The sequence below is a fragment of the Pogoniulus pusillus genome, chromosome 17, assembly GCF_015220805.1.
Source record: "Pogoniulus pusillus isolate bPogPus1 chromosome 17, bPogPus1.pri, whole genome shotgun sequence".
Taxonomy (NCBI): domain Eukaryota; kingdom Metazoa; phylum Chordata; class Aves; order Piciformes; family Lybiidae; genus Pogoniulus; species Pogoniulus pusillus.
This window is the reverse complement of record NC_087280.1, coordinates 9,044,338-9,060,466: the sequence shown is the minus strand read 5'-3', so window position 1 is coordinate 9,060,466 and position 16,129 is coordinate 9,044,338. Positions and strand designations below refer to the sequence as shown.

At 37.7% G+C, this 16,129-nt stretch overlaps 1 protein-coding gene across 10 annotated transcripts in view; it reads left to right on the top strand.

The window, feature by feature from the left end:
• The window catches only part of TCF12 (transcription factor 12), a 204,110-nt gene that overhangs the window by 70,201 nt on the left and 117,780 nt on the right, over window positions 1–16,129 (top strand). For all 10 annotated transcript variants that reach the window (XM_064157538.1, XM_064157543.1, XM_064157540.1 and 7 more), the window contains exons 4-5: window positions 11,020–11,093; window positions 14,242–14,310. In XM_064157538.1, coding sequence (XP_064013608.1) covers window positions 11,020–11,093; window positions 14,242–14,310 — 143 coding nt within the window. The remainder of the gene's footprint in view (window positions 1–11,019; window positions 11,094–14,241; window positions 14,311–16,129) is intronic.

Here is a 16,129-nt window from a genome sequence, read left to right as displayed (position 1 = left end):
GCACACAGTTGTTGTCTGGGCTGTGCATGCATGCCAGCTCATGTTGTGCTTTTCACCTACCCAGACCCCCAGGTCCTTCTCCTCAGGGCTGCTTTCCAGCCATTTGCCACCCAGCCTGTATCTGTGCTTGGCCTTGTTGAATGTCATGAGGTTGGCTTGGGCCCACCTCTCCAGCCTTTACAGGTCTCTCTGGATGGCATTCCTGCCCTCTAGCAAGTTGATTGTGCCACACAGCTTGGTGTCATCTTCAGACTTGTTGAAGGTGCACTTGATTTCTCTGTTCATATTGCTGATAAAGATGTTAAGCAGCACTGACACTTGAGGAATGCCACTTATCACTGGTCTCCAGGTGGACATTGTGCCCCTGATCGCCACTCTCTGCGTGTGGCCATCCAGCCAATTCCTTATCCAGAGAGTGGTCCACTCATCAAGTCCATGTATTTCCAGTTTGATGACCGGGATGTCATTTGGAACAGAGTCAAATAACCTTGCTCAGGTCCAGGTAGATGATGTCAGTTGCCTTTCCCTTGTTCACTGTTGCTGTGACTTCATCATAAAAAGCCACCAGATTTTTCAGGCGTGATTTGCCCTTGGTGAAGCCATTGCTGGTTCCTATCTATCACCTCTGCTTTGTTTTCCATTTGCCATAGCAGACCCTTCAGGAGGATCTTATGATCTTGCCAGGCATAGAGGTGAGACTGACTGGTCTGTAGTTCCCAGGGTCATCCTTTTTTCCCTTCTTGAAGATGGGCATTATGTTTGCCCTTTTCTAGTCAGCAGGAACTTCACCAGTCTGCCTTGACTTTTCAAATATGATGGACAGTGGTTTAGCAGCTCCATCCACCAGTTCCCTCAGGACCTGTGGCTGGGTCTCATCAGGCCCTATGGACTTGTGCATGTTCAGATTCCTTAGGTGCTCACAGACATGATCTTCAATTATAGTTGGCAGATCTTCCTTCTCCCAGTCCTTACTTTGGCCCTCTGGGACTTGGACATTGTGTTTGGTTCTCTTGCCATTGAAGACTGAGGCAAAGAAGTCATTGAGCACCTCAGCCTTATCCATATCCTTTGTCATCAGCTCTGCATTTCCCTTCTGCAAGGGTCCCACATTCTCCCTAGTCCTTCTTTTCTCATTAATATACCTGAAGAAGTTCATGTTCCCCTTACTGTCCCTGGCCAGATTAAATTCCAGCTGTCCTTTAGCTTTCCTAACCTGAGCTCTGGCTGCACAAACAATTTCTTTGTATTCATGCCAGGTTACCTGTTCTTGCTTCCACTCTCTGTAGGCTTTCTTGCATCTAAGTGTGTCCAGGAGCTCTCTATTCATCCATGCTGGCCGCCTGGCATTCCTGCTCCTGGGCCTGGAGGAGGTGATCCTTGAACATTAACAGCTTTTCTGGGCCCTTCTTCCTTCCAGAGTTTTGTTTCCCATGGCACTGCCAAGGAGGTCCCTGAAGGAGTTGAAATCTGAAGTCTAGAGCAGTGAGCTTGATATGCGCCCTCCTTGATGCTTTGAGGATCCTAAACTCTACTGTTTCCTGGTCACTAATGCCAAGGCTACCTTTCAGCTTCACTTCTCTCACCAGCCCCTCCTTGTTGGTTAGGACTAGGTCCAGCATAGATGTAGTAGATGTCTTCTGGAATAGAAAAATAGGTGTGTTGTGTTGTTGTTGTTTCTGTGATGATACTTTAACTTAAAATAGTTGGATGCCTCTGCTAAATTAGCAGTATTAAACTGATCCTGAAAGTGCAGCAGAAATCAGTAGGTCAGGTAATACCTTTTGGTTATCAAGGAATAAATTAGTACATACAGGTGTCAGAGAGCTCTGGTGAGATGTCTTGGTTCAAGGGGAGGAACAGTCTTTCTTGTAAATGAAGGGAAGAGTGAAAACACCTAACAAAACAAATGTTTTGGAGGTTGAAGATAAACTGAGCTCCTTCAGACATCTCAATTGTTGCAGTACTGCTACGTATTAGTGCAAGGTCTGCTAACATCAGACAGCAGCCTTTCTTCCATCATGCTGTTAGATGTGGGAGACTGAACTGTATCATATCATTTTTCCAGCGTTGTGGGCACACCATCATTTACTGCCACTCACACTAAGGGAGCTGTCAACACAAAGCCTGCCTGCCTGCCTTAGCAGGCAGCTATCAGCTCAGATAGCAAGGAGCTTGATTCAACAAATATTTGGGCAGATCCAGTGACATCTGGGAGATGTAAAGACAGATTTCTGCCGTTGATAGAGAACTTCATGTTTTCTTTAAGAATGAAGTTCAGAATACCAAAATGAAATGTCTCAATTCTGAGGAAAGGTTTCTTCGTTTTCATTTTGTTTTTGGTTTTTGTGTATGGTTGGTTGGGTTTTTTTTGTTGCTGTTGCTTCGTTTGTGTTTGGATTTTCTGAGTCTTTTTTAAGGAATCTGAGAGTCTTGCTGGCAATACAGGCTGTGCCAGATCTCCGTCATTTGTTCAGACTGGGTTCTGGTTATAACTTTTGGAAGTAATGGAATTATTGAGAACTGTTGGTTTTGGACCTCTGCAAAAGGAGAACATCTGGCAAGAGCTTTACTACATTCCAGCTAGCTAATGGAGGGGGAAGCACTAATTAGTACAAAATGCATACCAGGGAAAAATGGTGCTTCATCTTGTAGGCTAACAGTAACTTGGCAAGGGCTGGGTGATAGGTTGGACTGGATGATCTTGGAGGTCTGTTCCAGCCTGGTCAATTCTGTGATTCAACTCATCCTTAAATGTACAAATGCAGGTAGAGACGCTTCTTGAACATTTTTTAATAGTTTACTTGAAACCTTTTTTTTGCACATGGGGCATAGGGGGTTCCATGCGAAAATAAAGGAAAACTTTGTTCACTGTCAGTGTGACAGAACACTGGAACAGGCTGCACAGTGAGGTTGTGGAATCTCTGTCTCTGGAGACATTCAAAACCTTCCTGGATGTGTTCCTGTGTGACCTCAAGGTGATCCAGGGAGGCTGGACTAGGTAATTTTTCAAGGTCTCTTTCAACCTCTAACATTCTGTGATTCCCTTAATGCTTTAGATATCACATCATTATGCTCTAGGCAGCTTTTGTACTGAGGGAATAGATGCTGTCTTGGGACAAACCAGCAGGGCACTTAATTGTGTTGCAGGGTAAATGGTGAGGCCTTAACCTTGCAAAAGCTTCATTCTTGGGTGAAGTATGGAGTACTTCTTGATTTTTATTTTTTTTTTTTTTTTTTAATTGGGTGTAGGAGGAGGGGGAAGATTTAGCCAGGTTGTAATAATTACCTAAGTCAACGCTTGCTGTATTTCATATAGTTTGACTTGACTGCCACATCTTTGGCATAGATGAGCAAGTGTGCAGTGCTTGCATTTATCCATTAAGCATTCTTCCCTGTTTAAATGCTGAACCAGATGAACTTCAAGTTAAGAGTTTAAATGTGATGTGTAATGTTGACATGTTCATGCAATAGGCACTTCTCCCTATCTGAATTGAAAGAGACAATTCTCTTATGAAGAACTTGTGTTCACATAACCGTTGATGTGAACTGTTTTGCTTAGTAATGAGAGTTTAATCCTATGGATGAGTCTGCTAGAAACACTCTTTAGAAACAGTAAGAAATCTTATTTTTAAAGGTATGTTTGAGAGGTTTTTTGGGTTTACCTCTAAACTACTTCAGTATTGTCCATACTTGTATGAGATCTTAGCATATTGTTATTTTGCTGTTGTATTTTAATGGGAGATACTTTGCCGCCCTTAATAGGCTTAAACAGAATGTTAGAAGCTGGAGCTCCAGAGATTGAGTCCAACCCTCATGCCAAAAGCAGGATCACCTAGGGTAGTCCACACAGGTATGCATCCAGACAGGTTTTGAAAGTCTCCAGAGAAGGAGACTTCACAACCCCCCTAGACAGCCTGTTTCAGTACTCTGTCACCTTTTATTGTAAAGAAGTTTCTTCTCATGTTGAGGTGAAACATTCAGTGTTCAAGTTTTTGTTCATTGTTACTCATCTTATTATTGCACACCACCGAAAAGAGATTGGCCCCCTTCACTTGACACCCACCCCTCAGATAATTACAGGCATCAATCAGATCCCCTCTGTCTTCTCAAGACTGAACAGCCCTAGATCTTTCAGTCTCTCTTCATAGGGGAGGTGCTCAAGTCCCCTAATCATCCTCATCGCTTTCTGTTACACTTTATCTAGCAGATCCCTGTTTCTTTTTAATTGAGGAGGCCCAAACTGGGCACAGTATTCCAGGTATGGTCTCACTTTCGATTTTAGTAGTGTACGATAGCCAGAGATCTCATACAGAGATGCGATGTACCTCAGCAGATACCTTAGCTAAGTACAGGAAATGGCACTGTCTAAAGCTTCTGAAGACCAGACTTGCCTATCTGCAAGTGTCTTTGTTTCCAGTCAATGTGGAGTTATATTGTAATTTTCCTTGGCTCTAATGTATACTGTACTTGCCTTTTTTTCTTAAAGCTTGAAATTCTGGTGCACCTAAGGTGCAAGTTTTTTTTGTTTGATACTGTATTTCTCCTCTGGTTCACCTACATGAGTTTGGAAATTCAAATGTGTGTTGTTTCTCAAAGCTGCTTTCTTTTTTGTCTGCTCTTAAACTTCTTGATATATCAGGGAGTATACTTTTCCTTAAAATATTTGAATGTTAATGCATTAACAATAAATTGGAAGTCCTTTTTTTGTATTTAGTTCGTTGTGATTGGATAACTTTAATTGTACATGTACAACAGTCTTCAACACCATGAAAGGATACTACTCTCAGGAGATTTGTTTTCAAGAGGGTCAGAGTTTGCTGGACACCATATGGAACAGTTAATGACTGAAAGTAAATTTTCTAAACATTTTTAAACACATTGTTAGAAAAGCTGTCATGTTTGCAGTGTTTTCGTTGCTTGTGAGAGTTAGTGCCGAAGTTGCACACTCTGTAACTCAGATTGGACTATGTACTGTTGCCTGAATTGGCAGATTTCTGTACTGCTGTAATGCAGTTGGTAAGAGTAGCTGTTGACTGTGAGGCTGTATTTGCCTGCTGTGTGCTGGCTGTGTGCTGGCTGTGATTTAAGGGATGTGTGCATATGTGTGTGTATATATATGTATGTAAAAGCCCTCAAGAAATATTTTGAGGTGTGCAGTTACATAAAGTTGTTGACTCACAGGAAAATTTGCCAGTAGGATGCTTTATTACAATACTGAATATCATAGGGCTGAGATTTGCTTGTTGGAGCTGTTGAATCTCTTGGCTCAACATTAAGAAGAGAATAAGCAGCACGATGCAGTTTAGTAGCAGTTTAACTGTGGGCACGTTTGCATGTGAATAAAAGCTCTGGCTTGTAACCCAAATAAGAGCTTGGTCTCTAAGCTGGCTTGCTTCATTCACATATGTAACCAGGAAGGTTTCAAAATACACTGTGTACACATCCATAAATACTATTTCTATGCATGGTATAAGCCATGAAGATTTGTGTTTAGGTTTTTCATGTAGAATTGTAACTTTAAATTGGAAGGGATGTGTTTTTTCCAGGAGAAATAATAGCTGCACTATGTCATGTTCTGAGTCTCTGTGGATTTGTAAGGATATATACAGTCACACACACACATTTACACTGGTAGGGTTTTTTAATTACTTTAAAATTGTTGAGCAGATTGTGTTGTAAGGTGTCTAGGTCATACCAGGTTACTTGTTGTGTTGTATGATGTGATTTAGAGTCTAGGAGCAGAAAATACATGCAAAGAGAGGCAGGTAGCTACTGACATTTTTGTAAGCGCACTGCTGTTGCAGGAATCAATAACCTAATGTTGCTCTTTGTAGGAGATACATGGGTCCTATTATAAGAAATGAATAGGATTGTTTCTGAAATTAAGTTCAAATTAGTAATTGCCTTTTTTATTATCTTTTTGGGTAATAGTAAATTATGTTTAGGTAATGAGTGGAAACAAATCTTAAAACATGCTTGATGATTACATAGGAACTGTATTACTGATACTGACTTCTGATGTTAGTAGACACTGTTAAAACAAATAAAAGCTTTTCATCAGTTTTCCTCAATCAACATGTTTTTATCCCATTTTCATCTGACTTTATACAGTCTTAAGTGTGTTGTATTAGAAAAAAGTTCAAATATAGACCTTGAAGTTGTATTCTGACCTGAGAAAAATGCTATTTTTGCAGATTTTTTTTGTGTAAAAGTGTAGGTTTTAAACAATAATAACTGCCACAGAGGATGTTTATTCTTTGCTTTATCAAATATGCTCGGGGGCTCTCTAGGATTAAGATATGTTTCCAAAAGGTAAATGGCTTCATTTACTGCTATTATGAATCACTGTCGATATTTCAAACAGAGCTTACAGACTGATCTGTACAAAGGAAAATATTCAAATAGAAGCTAGTATTTTATGGCTAGTAATAGAGGTAATCACTGACTCAGAGTGACTTCAATCCCTGCAGTGCATCCTTGCGCTTTTGAATGTCTGCCATTAGAGGTTGTTATTGGACAGCCTCAACTCTCATGGTTGTAAACCTGACTTGGGCATGCAGTGAAGGATATTCAAACTAATGGTTAAGACCCAGAAAAATCTCACTTTTAGAGTACATGATGGATTAAGTGTTCAGTCTGCAGCTGCACGTGGAGGAGAGCGAGCAGCGTCATGCAATTGGGTAACATCATCTCAGGAAGCTTCTTGAAGGAATTGTGGAGTTTGTACCAGAAAACTTTGACTCAAAATGGTGCTTCTGTAGTATATCCACAGTACTCTTTTCTTGTTTTTCGTTTTGTTTTTTTTTCCTGGATGAAAAAGGCACAAAGAGGGCTGTTTCTCTGTGATTCTCACAGGTGCCTCTAATAAGCAATTCTAATAAGCAAACTGGGGGGGAACTTTAATTTTTTGATCCAGATGCATGGGTGCAACGTTGGATCCACATGCTGTAAGGCAATCAGTATTTTTCCAAGAAACAGTATGGAAACCCAAAACCCACATTCTCCTTCCTTGACTTGAAATATTTCCCTCTGCCTTTCCTCTTGGAGAAGAGTGGGTGGAGGGGTTGAGAGAACTATGATGTTGTATCTGACTATATTCCCATGGCACTTAAGTGGTTAGACTGTTGATAGGTTGCCTGGGTTTCATTTCTCTTCTCAATTTGATTAATGCCCCTAGCTGTGTGTATTTTAAGTTTGCATGTGACATCTTTTGTCAAAAGTTAAAACTGGTTTTGGTTTTGAGTGGGTTGTGTCCACCCCACCCTGGTAACGTGGTAGTAAATTTCTGTAGCTATATCTTACAATTACTTGCTTATCTGACTTGCAAATTTGAGGTAGTTTGATAGAATATAAACTATTATCTTGTTAAAAATATTAGACTTACTATAAAATGAGAAATATTTTTATTTGGCATCAACAAGAAAAGCCTGAGAACTTATCCTGTTGAAGTATAAATTTTTAATTGAGATAGTATTCCTCCTTCAAATGCATTCTCTTACTTGAAAGTCTAGACCTAAAATATAACTTTAGGTGGCAAATTGTATCATACTTTGCAACAGACCTTCACAATATGGGGTCTAATGGTAGATTGATTTGTTTGGATGTCTAAGATGCAAAATACAATCAACACTCTTATGATTTGTGCTCTAGCTTTTTTGCAATTGATTTCAGTTGCCGATTCTTATCTGAAGGAATATCATTACTCTGAAACAAAATTGGATGAAGAAGCTATAAAAGATAGAAACTCATACCTTCAGTACCTAGTATAACAATCTACAATGTGATTTTTTTGGTCAAATCATTTATTTGATCAACATCATAGCAGATGGTAACCCTATAAAATGTATTACCTTGTTTACAGTAACATTAGAGTCTGTGTCTCTTGAAATAAGTTTTAAATATGGTTGCCTTTGTTTTATACCAATCAAAACAACTTTTAGTTTGATTGTAAGATCCAATTTTTTTATTATGTGAATGTTTGAACCTTTTTTTTTTCAGAATGAATATGTATGTTGAAATGATGAGACAAAAAATTTATCCATCTTTACTTCTATAAATGCTTGAAATGCTCACAATGCCATCTTAAAAGTAACACTAAGTTTTTTAATTTCCCCTTCTCCTTCATCACATGAACAGAGTGAGATACCTCAGCCTTTCCCTGTGCAGTATGTTTTTCAGTGCTCTGCTGACTCTCACAGCTTTCTAATGCCCTTCAACATCTGTGATGAGTTAGGGGATATTGGAACTGGATGCCATGTTTCCTTGTGGAAGGGAGTGCATGAAAGTGATAATACCCATAATTCCTCCATTCTGTTTTGCATTTCCCAGGAAAACACTTGAACCCTTTTGATGACACATTAGCTTTGAGACTCCTTACTGGTTGTTCCTTACTTCAGGCTCTTTTCCCATCTGGAAGGTGCATCTTATGTTCCTGGCTCATTCACACAGAGCTACCTTTTTGGCTGTACGTGTTGTTAGTTCGTGCCCAGCCTGCTAGAGTTTGTCTGGGTCTTTGTTTCTTGTAGCACTTGGTTGTTTTTCCATCTCATTGATGAAAAAAGCTTTTGTGCAAACCAGAATGGATTCCTTGAGTGCTGTTGTAGGCACGTATCTGATATTTCCTCATTGAGCATTGTTGGCTGACCAGTTCTTGGCTTGTTTGGAGTGTGCTGTTTGGATGGGGGCTGAGGGCAGCAGAGGTGGCGTTCTAAGTCAAATCCAGATGTCAAGTGGCTTAAGTTATCTTGCCAGTGTACTGTATGCAGTGTGTGAAAATCTTCCATGTAGCCTTCATGGAGCTTCTAACATGTGGATGCATGTGGCTTGTGCAAACTGATTAAAGGGTAAGCCTAGTTGCAAACCCATTTTGGACTTGAAAGAAAGAAAAATTGCTACGTGAAAAGGAGGAAAAATGTGACAGAAAAAGAGGAAATGTGTTGATGCTCCTGACTACTCATAGCTATAGCCACTCTAGCTATTTTAGAAGAAAACAATTCTGGGAACTATTTAGAAATTAATTTTCCTCCCTATGCTATGCTATTACATTTTTGTTGTGGAGTTGTTTCTTCAAACAACTTGTTTGCATAATTCAAATGATAGAATTAAAATAGAAAAAAAGTTTTAGTTATACATGTGCTGATATATCAGAATCTTAACATAAATCTGTCTGCCCCGCTGACTCAAATTGTTGAATGAATGTGTTTTACTGTTTAGGGCTCATGGATCTAAACACCTTATGGATAACCATTATTTACTGACATATTTCATAAATGGGTTCTTGTAAGGTATTATTTCTTAGGCTTTCCTAGAGACATCATCTTGCAGAAAACTTACAGAAAGGTATTTTTCTCGTCACATCCCTCCCCTCCTATTTTGACACTAAAGCAATGGAATACTTGTTACAAGAATGAGAGGATTACTAGCACTGTTGTTTCTGGCAGAAAAGAGTCATTTGTGCCAAAGATTACTTTTGCCTTTGTCAGTGCCAGCCACGACTTTTTACTCAGCTCCTGGATCACTTACAATGAAACAACAACAATACTGTCAGCTGCAAAATGAAGCAAACTTCCCCAAATGGCTGATTCAATATAGTGGTGGTTTTGCATTTTCAAAGAACGTTCTCCAGCCTTGAAGATGATTCTTGCAGTACACAAAAGGTGTCTAGTTTTTATCTGGGTGATTGTACTGTGCTTTCAGTTTAACGTACTTTCTGCAGAGTTGATCAAAACAGCATTTCCTACCTTCACAAATCAGATTTCTTAAGGAAATCATTATTAGACTGCCATTCCATAAATAGTTATTTACAGTATTTCCTTGAGCTGCGCCCAGTCTGAGAGATATGCATGAAAATTTTATAGTTCCAGTATAAAGTTAAGGTTTAGGGATGATTGTGTGGAGTAATGTGCACTCAGCTCATTTATACATAGTCACACTTAGTTCTTATTTATAAATTATGACATATTAAAGCTTATAGTTTATTCTTACATCACATAAGTTTTATGTTCTGTAATAAAAATGAAAAATTTGAGTGACAAGAAACTAATGGGTTATGTTTTGTAGGCCAAAGTGCATGGAAATCTGCAATTTAAGACGGAAGTGTTCTATCTGTTGGGGGGAAGAAAAGGCTCTTGAGTATCTGTATCGAATCGCTGGAATAGTAGCCTTATCTTATATGAATGAATTTGCTATTGGACTTCAGATACTTTTACAATTCGTTGGTTTGGAATGAAGGTTAAAGATGGATTGCCCAATTAAATTCACATAGAAAGTAATTGAAGCAAGTATTTGCAACAGTATTTGTAATTTCTAGCTAGGTAATAGATAGGAGATATAACTTGAGTTTAAAGATCTCCATGTCTTTTCCTTCCCCTTTTTGAGCTGTAACTTGGATTTGCATAAAAGGAACTGATTCTGAAAGAACCGTTATAGAGTTTAAAAAGATTCCTATTTTAATAGGGCAGACACTATAAGTCTCTGGGGTTTTTTAAGCCGTTGAAATACAACCAGTCTATCTTGATTTTTTTTTTTTTCCTCCCCTTATGCTAAAATAGCCTGAGTAGGGCAAATAATTTCACACATTTTACAATACTCAAGGAAGACATGAGAGCAAAGAGTAGATAACAAGTGTATGTTTCACAGTATGTGCTGCAACATTCAGTGCTTAAGATGCAGGATAAATCAGGCTGTGCAAAAATCCAGGCTAACATCCTTGTGCTTGTTTTCTTACTCATGCTAATTTCTTATGGACTGGGTAGGACAGACACTGCAGATTGGCAAATCTTCTTGACTTTTTATGCTTCTGTTTTCTACAGCTGCAGGTGTCCAAATGAGTAGGTTGTTTTGTAGCCAGCTTCGTTAACAAGGAAACTGTTCATCTTAAGTTTTTAGAAATACTGCTACGAAAGCAGATGAATTTACTTTAAGTATATGGAAGTGGATGAGTTTGCTTTCAGGCTGCGTCAGGGAACATTACGCTTTTGCTATGTTGTCTTAGGTTGATATCTTTCTTTTTATTGCTAGGTATGGATGAACGAACAGGTGCCACATCCTGGGGAACAAGCGGTCAGCCAAGTCCTTCATATGAATCTTCAAGGGTAAGGTTCCCATGTAATGATCTGTAGTGGGAGTTGATGGGAATGTACAGTGAAAATCAGCAGATAATTTGGCTATGTTTTTGAAGGGCAAGATCTTTTTAAATACAGAGATTAGTATCTTTTAGAGGCTTTGATGACTTCGATATGCTGCAATAGAGGTTCATATTTTTAAGGCTCAAAATTATATAGGTTAAGAATTTATGAAAGTAAACCAACTGTAACTGTAGACGTGATTGATGAGCATGTGTTTTCCTTAACTTATAGTTAAAAAAAAATAATTTTAATTAATTCATGCTACTTACTTGGAAGCAAAATTATTGGCAAACTGTAGGGTATGCTTGCCTCTGTGAGTGTTGTCCAGCTTGTAGTATGTGCTGTATCATGGTGCTGGAGACAGTCTTCTCTTTTTAAATACCTTCCTGCTATTCCATTCCAGCTTAATCCATCCTGGTTATTGAGCTAAAGGTTTTTGATAGTATCTAACATCCTAAAATAATCCTGAAACAAAATAATGTCAACTCAGTGGTCAAAAGCAAGCTTTCTCCTTAGATAAAAGGGTATGAGATTTACTATTCAATTTTCTTTTTTGTGAATATCTACTCCCTAAAAAGGCATTGAGCTAAGTACCTAGTGAATTAATTACTAGAAATACACAGCATGACTTATGGGCCTAGTTTAATCTGTTCTGATTTCAGTACCCTTGAGGCAGAACTGTAATAGTGGCCTATGTACTTTTGCATGCTTTTTGTTGCTGTGGATTGAAATGAGTAGGATGCAAAATCTTGTCCAATTCTCTTGATATTATTAGTCTGACTTCATGTTAGAAAGATTTTTTTTTTTTTTTTCTCAAGTCGTATTTTTTTTCCATTGATCCTTTGTTAATAAATTATAATGAAAAGACAGAACAACTTTTTAGGTTGCAGAAGAACTTCAGTGCAACATAGAGAGACTTTCTTTTTAAAAATCCTCCATAGTTTGAGATATGAAGCCCAGCATTTGAAAGTTTTTTTTTACATTTTAAATGGGCTCTTATTACACAGTTTAAACTCGTGTTCTTTTTGTAAGTGTTTGGTGTGTTGATGATCAATTTCAATTGGTTTTAAGTTAGGAAGCTGAGCTTGTGACTCAGTGACTGTGTGGCTTTATTAATTGTATGTTTTTTTGTTAGAGAATCAGTAAGCTAGTGTTCAGTAATACAAAGTCAGGATGCCTTGGGTTCATGGCCACTTTATGTATTAACTTCTTTTTCTTTCTTAGTTTGTTTGATTTTTGTTTTTCCTCTTTCTTGTTGTGTTTTGGGGGTGTTTGTGTTTTTCCATCAAGTTCTCTGCAGATGATACCATTAAGTTGATAATTAAGGTAGATGATACTGTGTTAACAGAGATGTGAAAGAAGTTAGAATCATGGGAAGAAGTCAGTGCTGTTTGGGTTTGTGGTTAAGAAAAGCAAATGCAAATGTGGGTTTGTCTTGGTCCCTGTGGAAGGTTTCAAGAAAAAGAATGGTGTTCAACTCACAAATGTCAGGTGTCCCTGTCACATAAGCAATGGTAACTTGGACGTAAAATTGTTCGTATTAAAAAATAGAAGCAAAACAAAAAAAGGCAAAGAAAAAAAATCTTTGCAACAAGCAGTTCCTGCAGAATTGTAATTTATGCTAGGCCAATTTCAGTTAATGTTAGTTGGACCATAGCCAAATGGAATGTATTGGTAAGAGTTGATTGAATCAATCCCCAGAATGTTACTGAAGTATTTCTTCTGTTGCAGGCTAAGTGCAGGAGGTTTTTCTCCTGTGTACTAGTAATTAGAGATGGTACTGAACGTTTGTTCTGAAGCACCAATTATTTACAGCTTGTGGTGGTTTTCTTGTCATGTTTTTTTAAAAGAAAATCTGTTAATTTTTGTTTAAAACAAATCATACTGTTGTAATAGGTCTTCATCAAGCTAAATATCTTATGAATTATGTCTAATTTCAGAGAATTGCCATTTAATGCTGGATGATTTTTTTTCTGCACAGTTAAAGACTTAGAAAATTCTGACTTTGGGATTTATTTCCCTATTTATATTCATGGCTGAATTTAATGATTCTATAATGTGGCTTTGTGTGCATCAGTATAAAGTTTAAAAGAGGAGAAGACCAAATACTGACATACAAATTTTCTCAATTTATAAAGTGAAAATGAAAGAATCTGTTATGAGAGAGAGGAAAGAGATAAACTAATGTTTTGTATGTTTTGCCTAATCTTTTTGAATTTTTTTTTTGGTAGTATTGGTGTGCTGTGAGCAGAAGTCTAGTGGGGAGAACCACGTCCCACATAATCCTAAAATCTAGTAAAGTTTATTATAAGCTGAATATTTTCACAAATTCAGAAGGTTTGCTGATGAACGCAGAGTTTTGCTCAGGTCTTCAATGCACTTAAAAATTCTGATAGTGCTAGGGGAAGCAAACGATTTTATGTAGAGGCCCTAATGAAGTAATAAATAATAATCATCTGGGATGTCACTTAAGTGACAGCATTCTCCTGTTTAAAGAAAATTGAGTTTCTTTTACAGGATAACTCTGTTGCTGTGATTTCTGGAAAAAAAAGTAGTAATAAACACTAGAAAAATACACTGGCTGTATACAGAATTGGTAATGGTTAAGAGTCACAAGTTCATTGTCCCATGGCTGTGTTCTTCTACAAGAAAGTAGAACAAAGGAAGCTCTCTTCTATGTCAAAATGGCCGAAAAGGCACCTGAATTCATTTACTCATTTAAATCAAGTTTCTATGCATAAATTTTGGGTAAGATGTGTGGTCTCTTCAGTTTTCTACTAACCAATGAGGTGCATTACACAAGTGGTTCAGAATTTATAATAAAGTTCTGCTTTTATTTCATATGCTGCCCAGTCTGACTCTAACGAAGAGTGACAGTGAGCCTGTGGGTCTCTCTTATTAACAGTATAGATTGGAGTTTCTCAGGAGGCAGGGCAAATGATACACTTAGCTATTTACATGGCCTAGGTTGTTCCTTGTGATGATTAACATCGAGTGTAAGTTGTATTTGTCATACATGTTCAATTTCAACTGAAATATCTGGTGTTTTTTCCCATGATTTCAATAAAGAATGTTCCTTTTGCCCTCACTGTTCTTACTAATGTTCTGTTTACAGGAAAATGGCAGTCTTCATGGAAAAAGTGCAGACCTTGCCACAGACATAGAGAAGTTGAAACCTCAAGAGGTGTGTGATTTTTATTTATGTATTTATTAAATTTACTTGTAGCCTAGTAATGAAGTTTTCCTTTAATGGTCACAATACAATGACCAAATTATATAAGAATTTTAATTGTTGGCTTACTATTGGCTGGTATTTCTGAAGCCTCATAAAGATAAGCAGTTTTCAGTTAAAGAGAATTGGGATTCAGTGATATTTAAATACATACCTGTTAGAGGCTCATTATATAAGATGGTAAAGGCAGTCTAACAGCAGTCAGTCCCAGCTCATGCTGCAGGTCTGTTCAGGTCAATATTAATGGTCTGGTCAAGTCCAGCAGTGATGCTTAAGGAAGGAGTACAAGTATAGGGCAAATATTTTGACAGCCTGTAGTGTTGTGGTCTCCTGGCAAAGCTTGACACATAGGAGATTTTCTGCACAGAGCTTGGTCTTACAGCTGTTCGTGGACTTGTTCTCTGCCAGCTGTGAGTTTTTCCTACTTTGATTACAGTTTTAACAATTTTAAGTGTTGGGGTGGCAAAAATATTGAAGATTTTGTCTTCTAACAGTTTTCTACTGTGTTCTGAATAATAATGACTGTTACTGATGTACTTAATTTTAACTTTTTTTTTTCATAAACTTCATTTATATTCACTTGTCTCTCTGTTGTGAACCAAACAGAAGAGTCATAATGGATTGGTGCCTACTTGTGTAATAACATCAAACCTATGCTTAGTTCTTGGCACCATTCTCTGAATCTTTCTGCTTCTGTATAACTTAAGAGTTAGGGTGTTTATTGCTGCACGCACTAGTCATTATGAGAGGAAACCAGCAATTTCTGAATGACATACCTTGGTTACCTGTTCCTTTCTTACTCATTACTAAGTTTTGCACTTTTTTGACTCTCACTGGGCTCTGAAGCAGTATTATCTCATAAGTAGAAAAATTAGTAAGACTTTTTTCTTACTCTGTACAGTAGATCTAGTATTGTTGGAATGTTGAGTTATTTTTTAACATGCTTCTTTTATTTATTTTTTTTTACAACAGAGGTGTTTTTATAACAAAGTTAGGGTTTTTTTGGGGTCATTTTTTTTTATCAGCAAAACTTAATATGTCTTTATTAATTCACTCTTTTTGATATCTTCATAGAGTTGTTGAAGAATGTTGGCCCAAGTGTATTTCTTTTGTGAAGTGGGGGAAAAACAGTGGTAAATTCACTGTGGACACAGTGTATATTACTGTATTTGGGGCAGAGTGTTTGATTACTTTAGTCTTTTGATCAATAATTAACTCACAGAATATCCTCTTGTATTCCATAGCAGTTTAATTTACTTAAGTGTCTCTGATACTTTTAAAAAAAACTGAAATAGTCTTATTCTGGAAGTGTTTAAATGTAATATTAAAGGCTGAGGGTCACTGCAGGCTTGAAAAAAAACAACAGGTAAGAGCATTAGGGTGTTCTGCAGAATCACAGAATGGTAGGGGTTGAAAGGGATCTCTGAAGATATCTAGTCCAACTCACCTCCTAGAGCGGGATCAGCTAGACCTGGGAAGTAGTGTTTTAACACTGAAAGACCAGTGGGTGTTTGTGTTAGAATTGACTGTGATGATCTTAAACTTGTGGTAGGGTACACAGTGAGACATTGTGTGCAAAACAGATTTTGTTGGAAAAAAATAATCATTTGAAAATATATTTGATATTATGGGGAGGGGCAGAATAAAACACTAGGAAAGCTTTCTTTATTAGGGGAATAATTCAGGAATGGTAATTACCAAGTTGGTGAAATTCTACAAAATGACGATAGTCTGCCTTACTCTTGATTATGCTGAAGTCCATATAACAGTA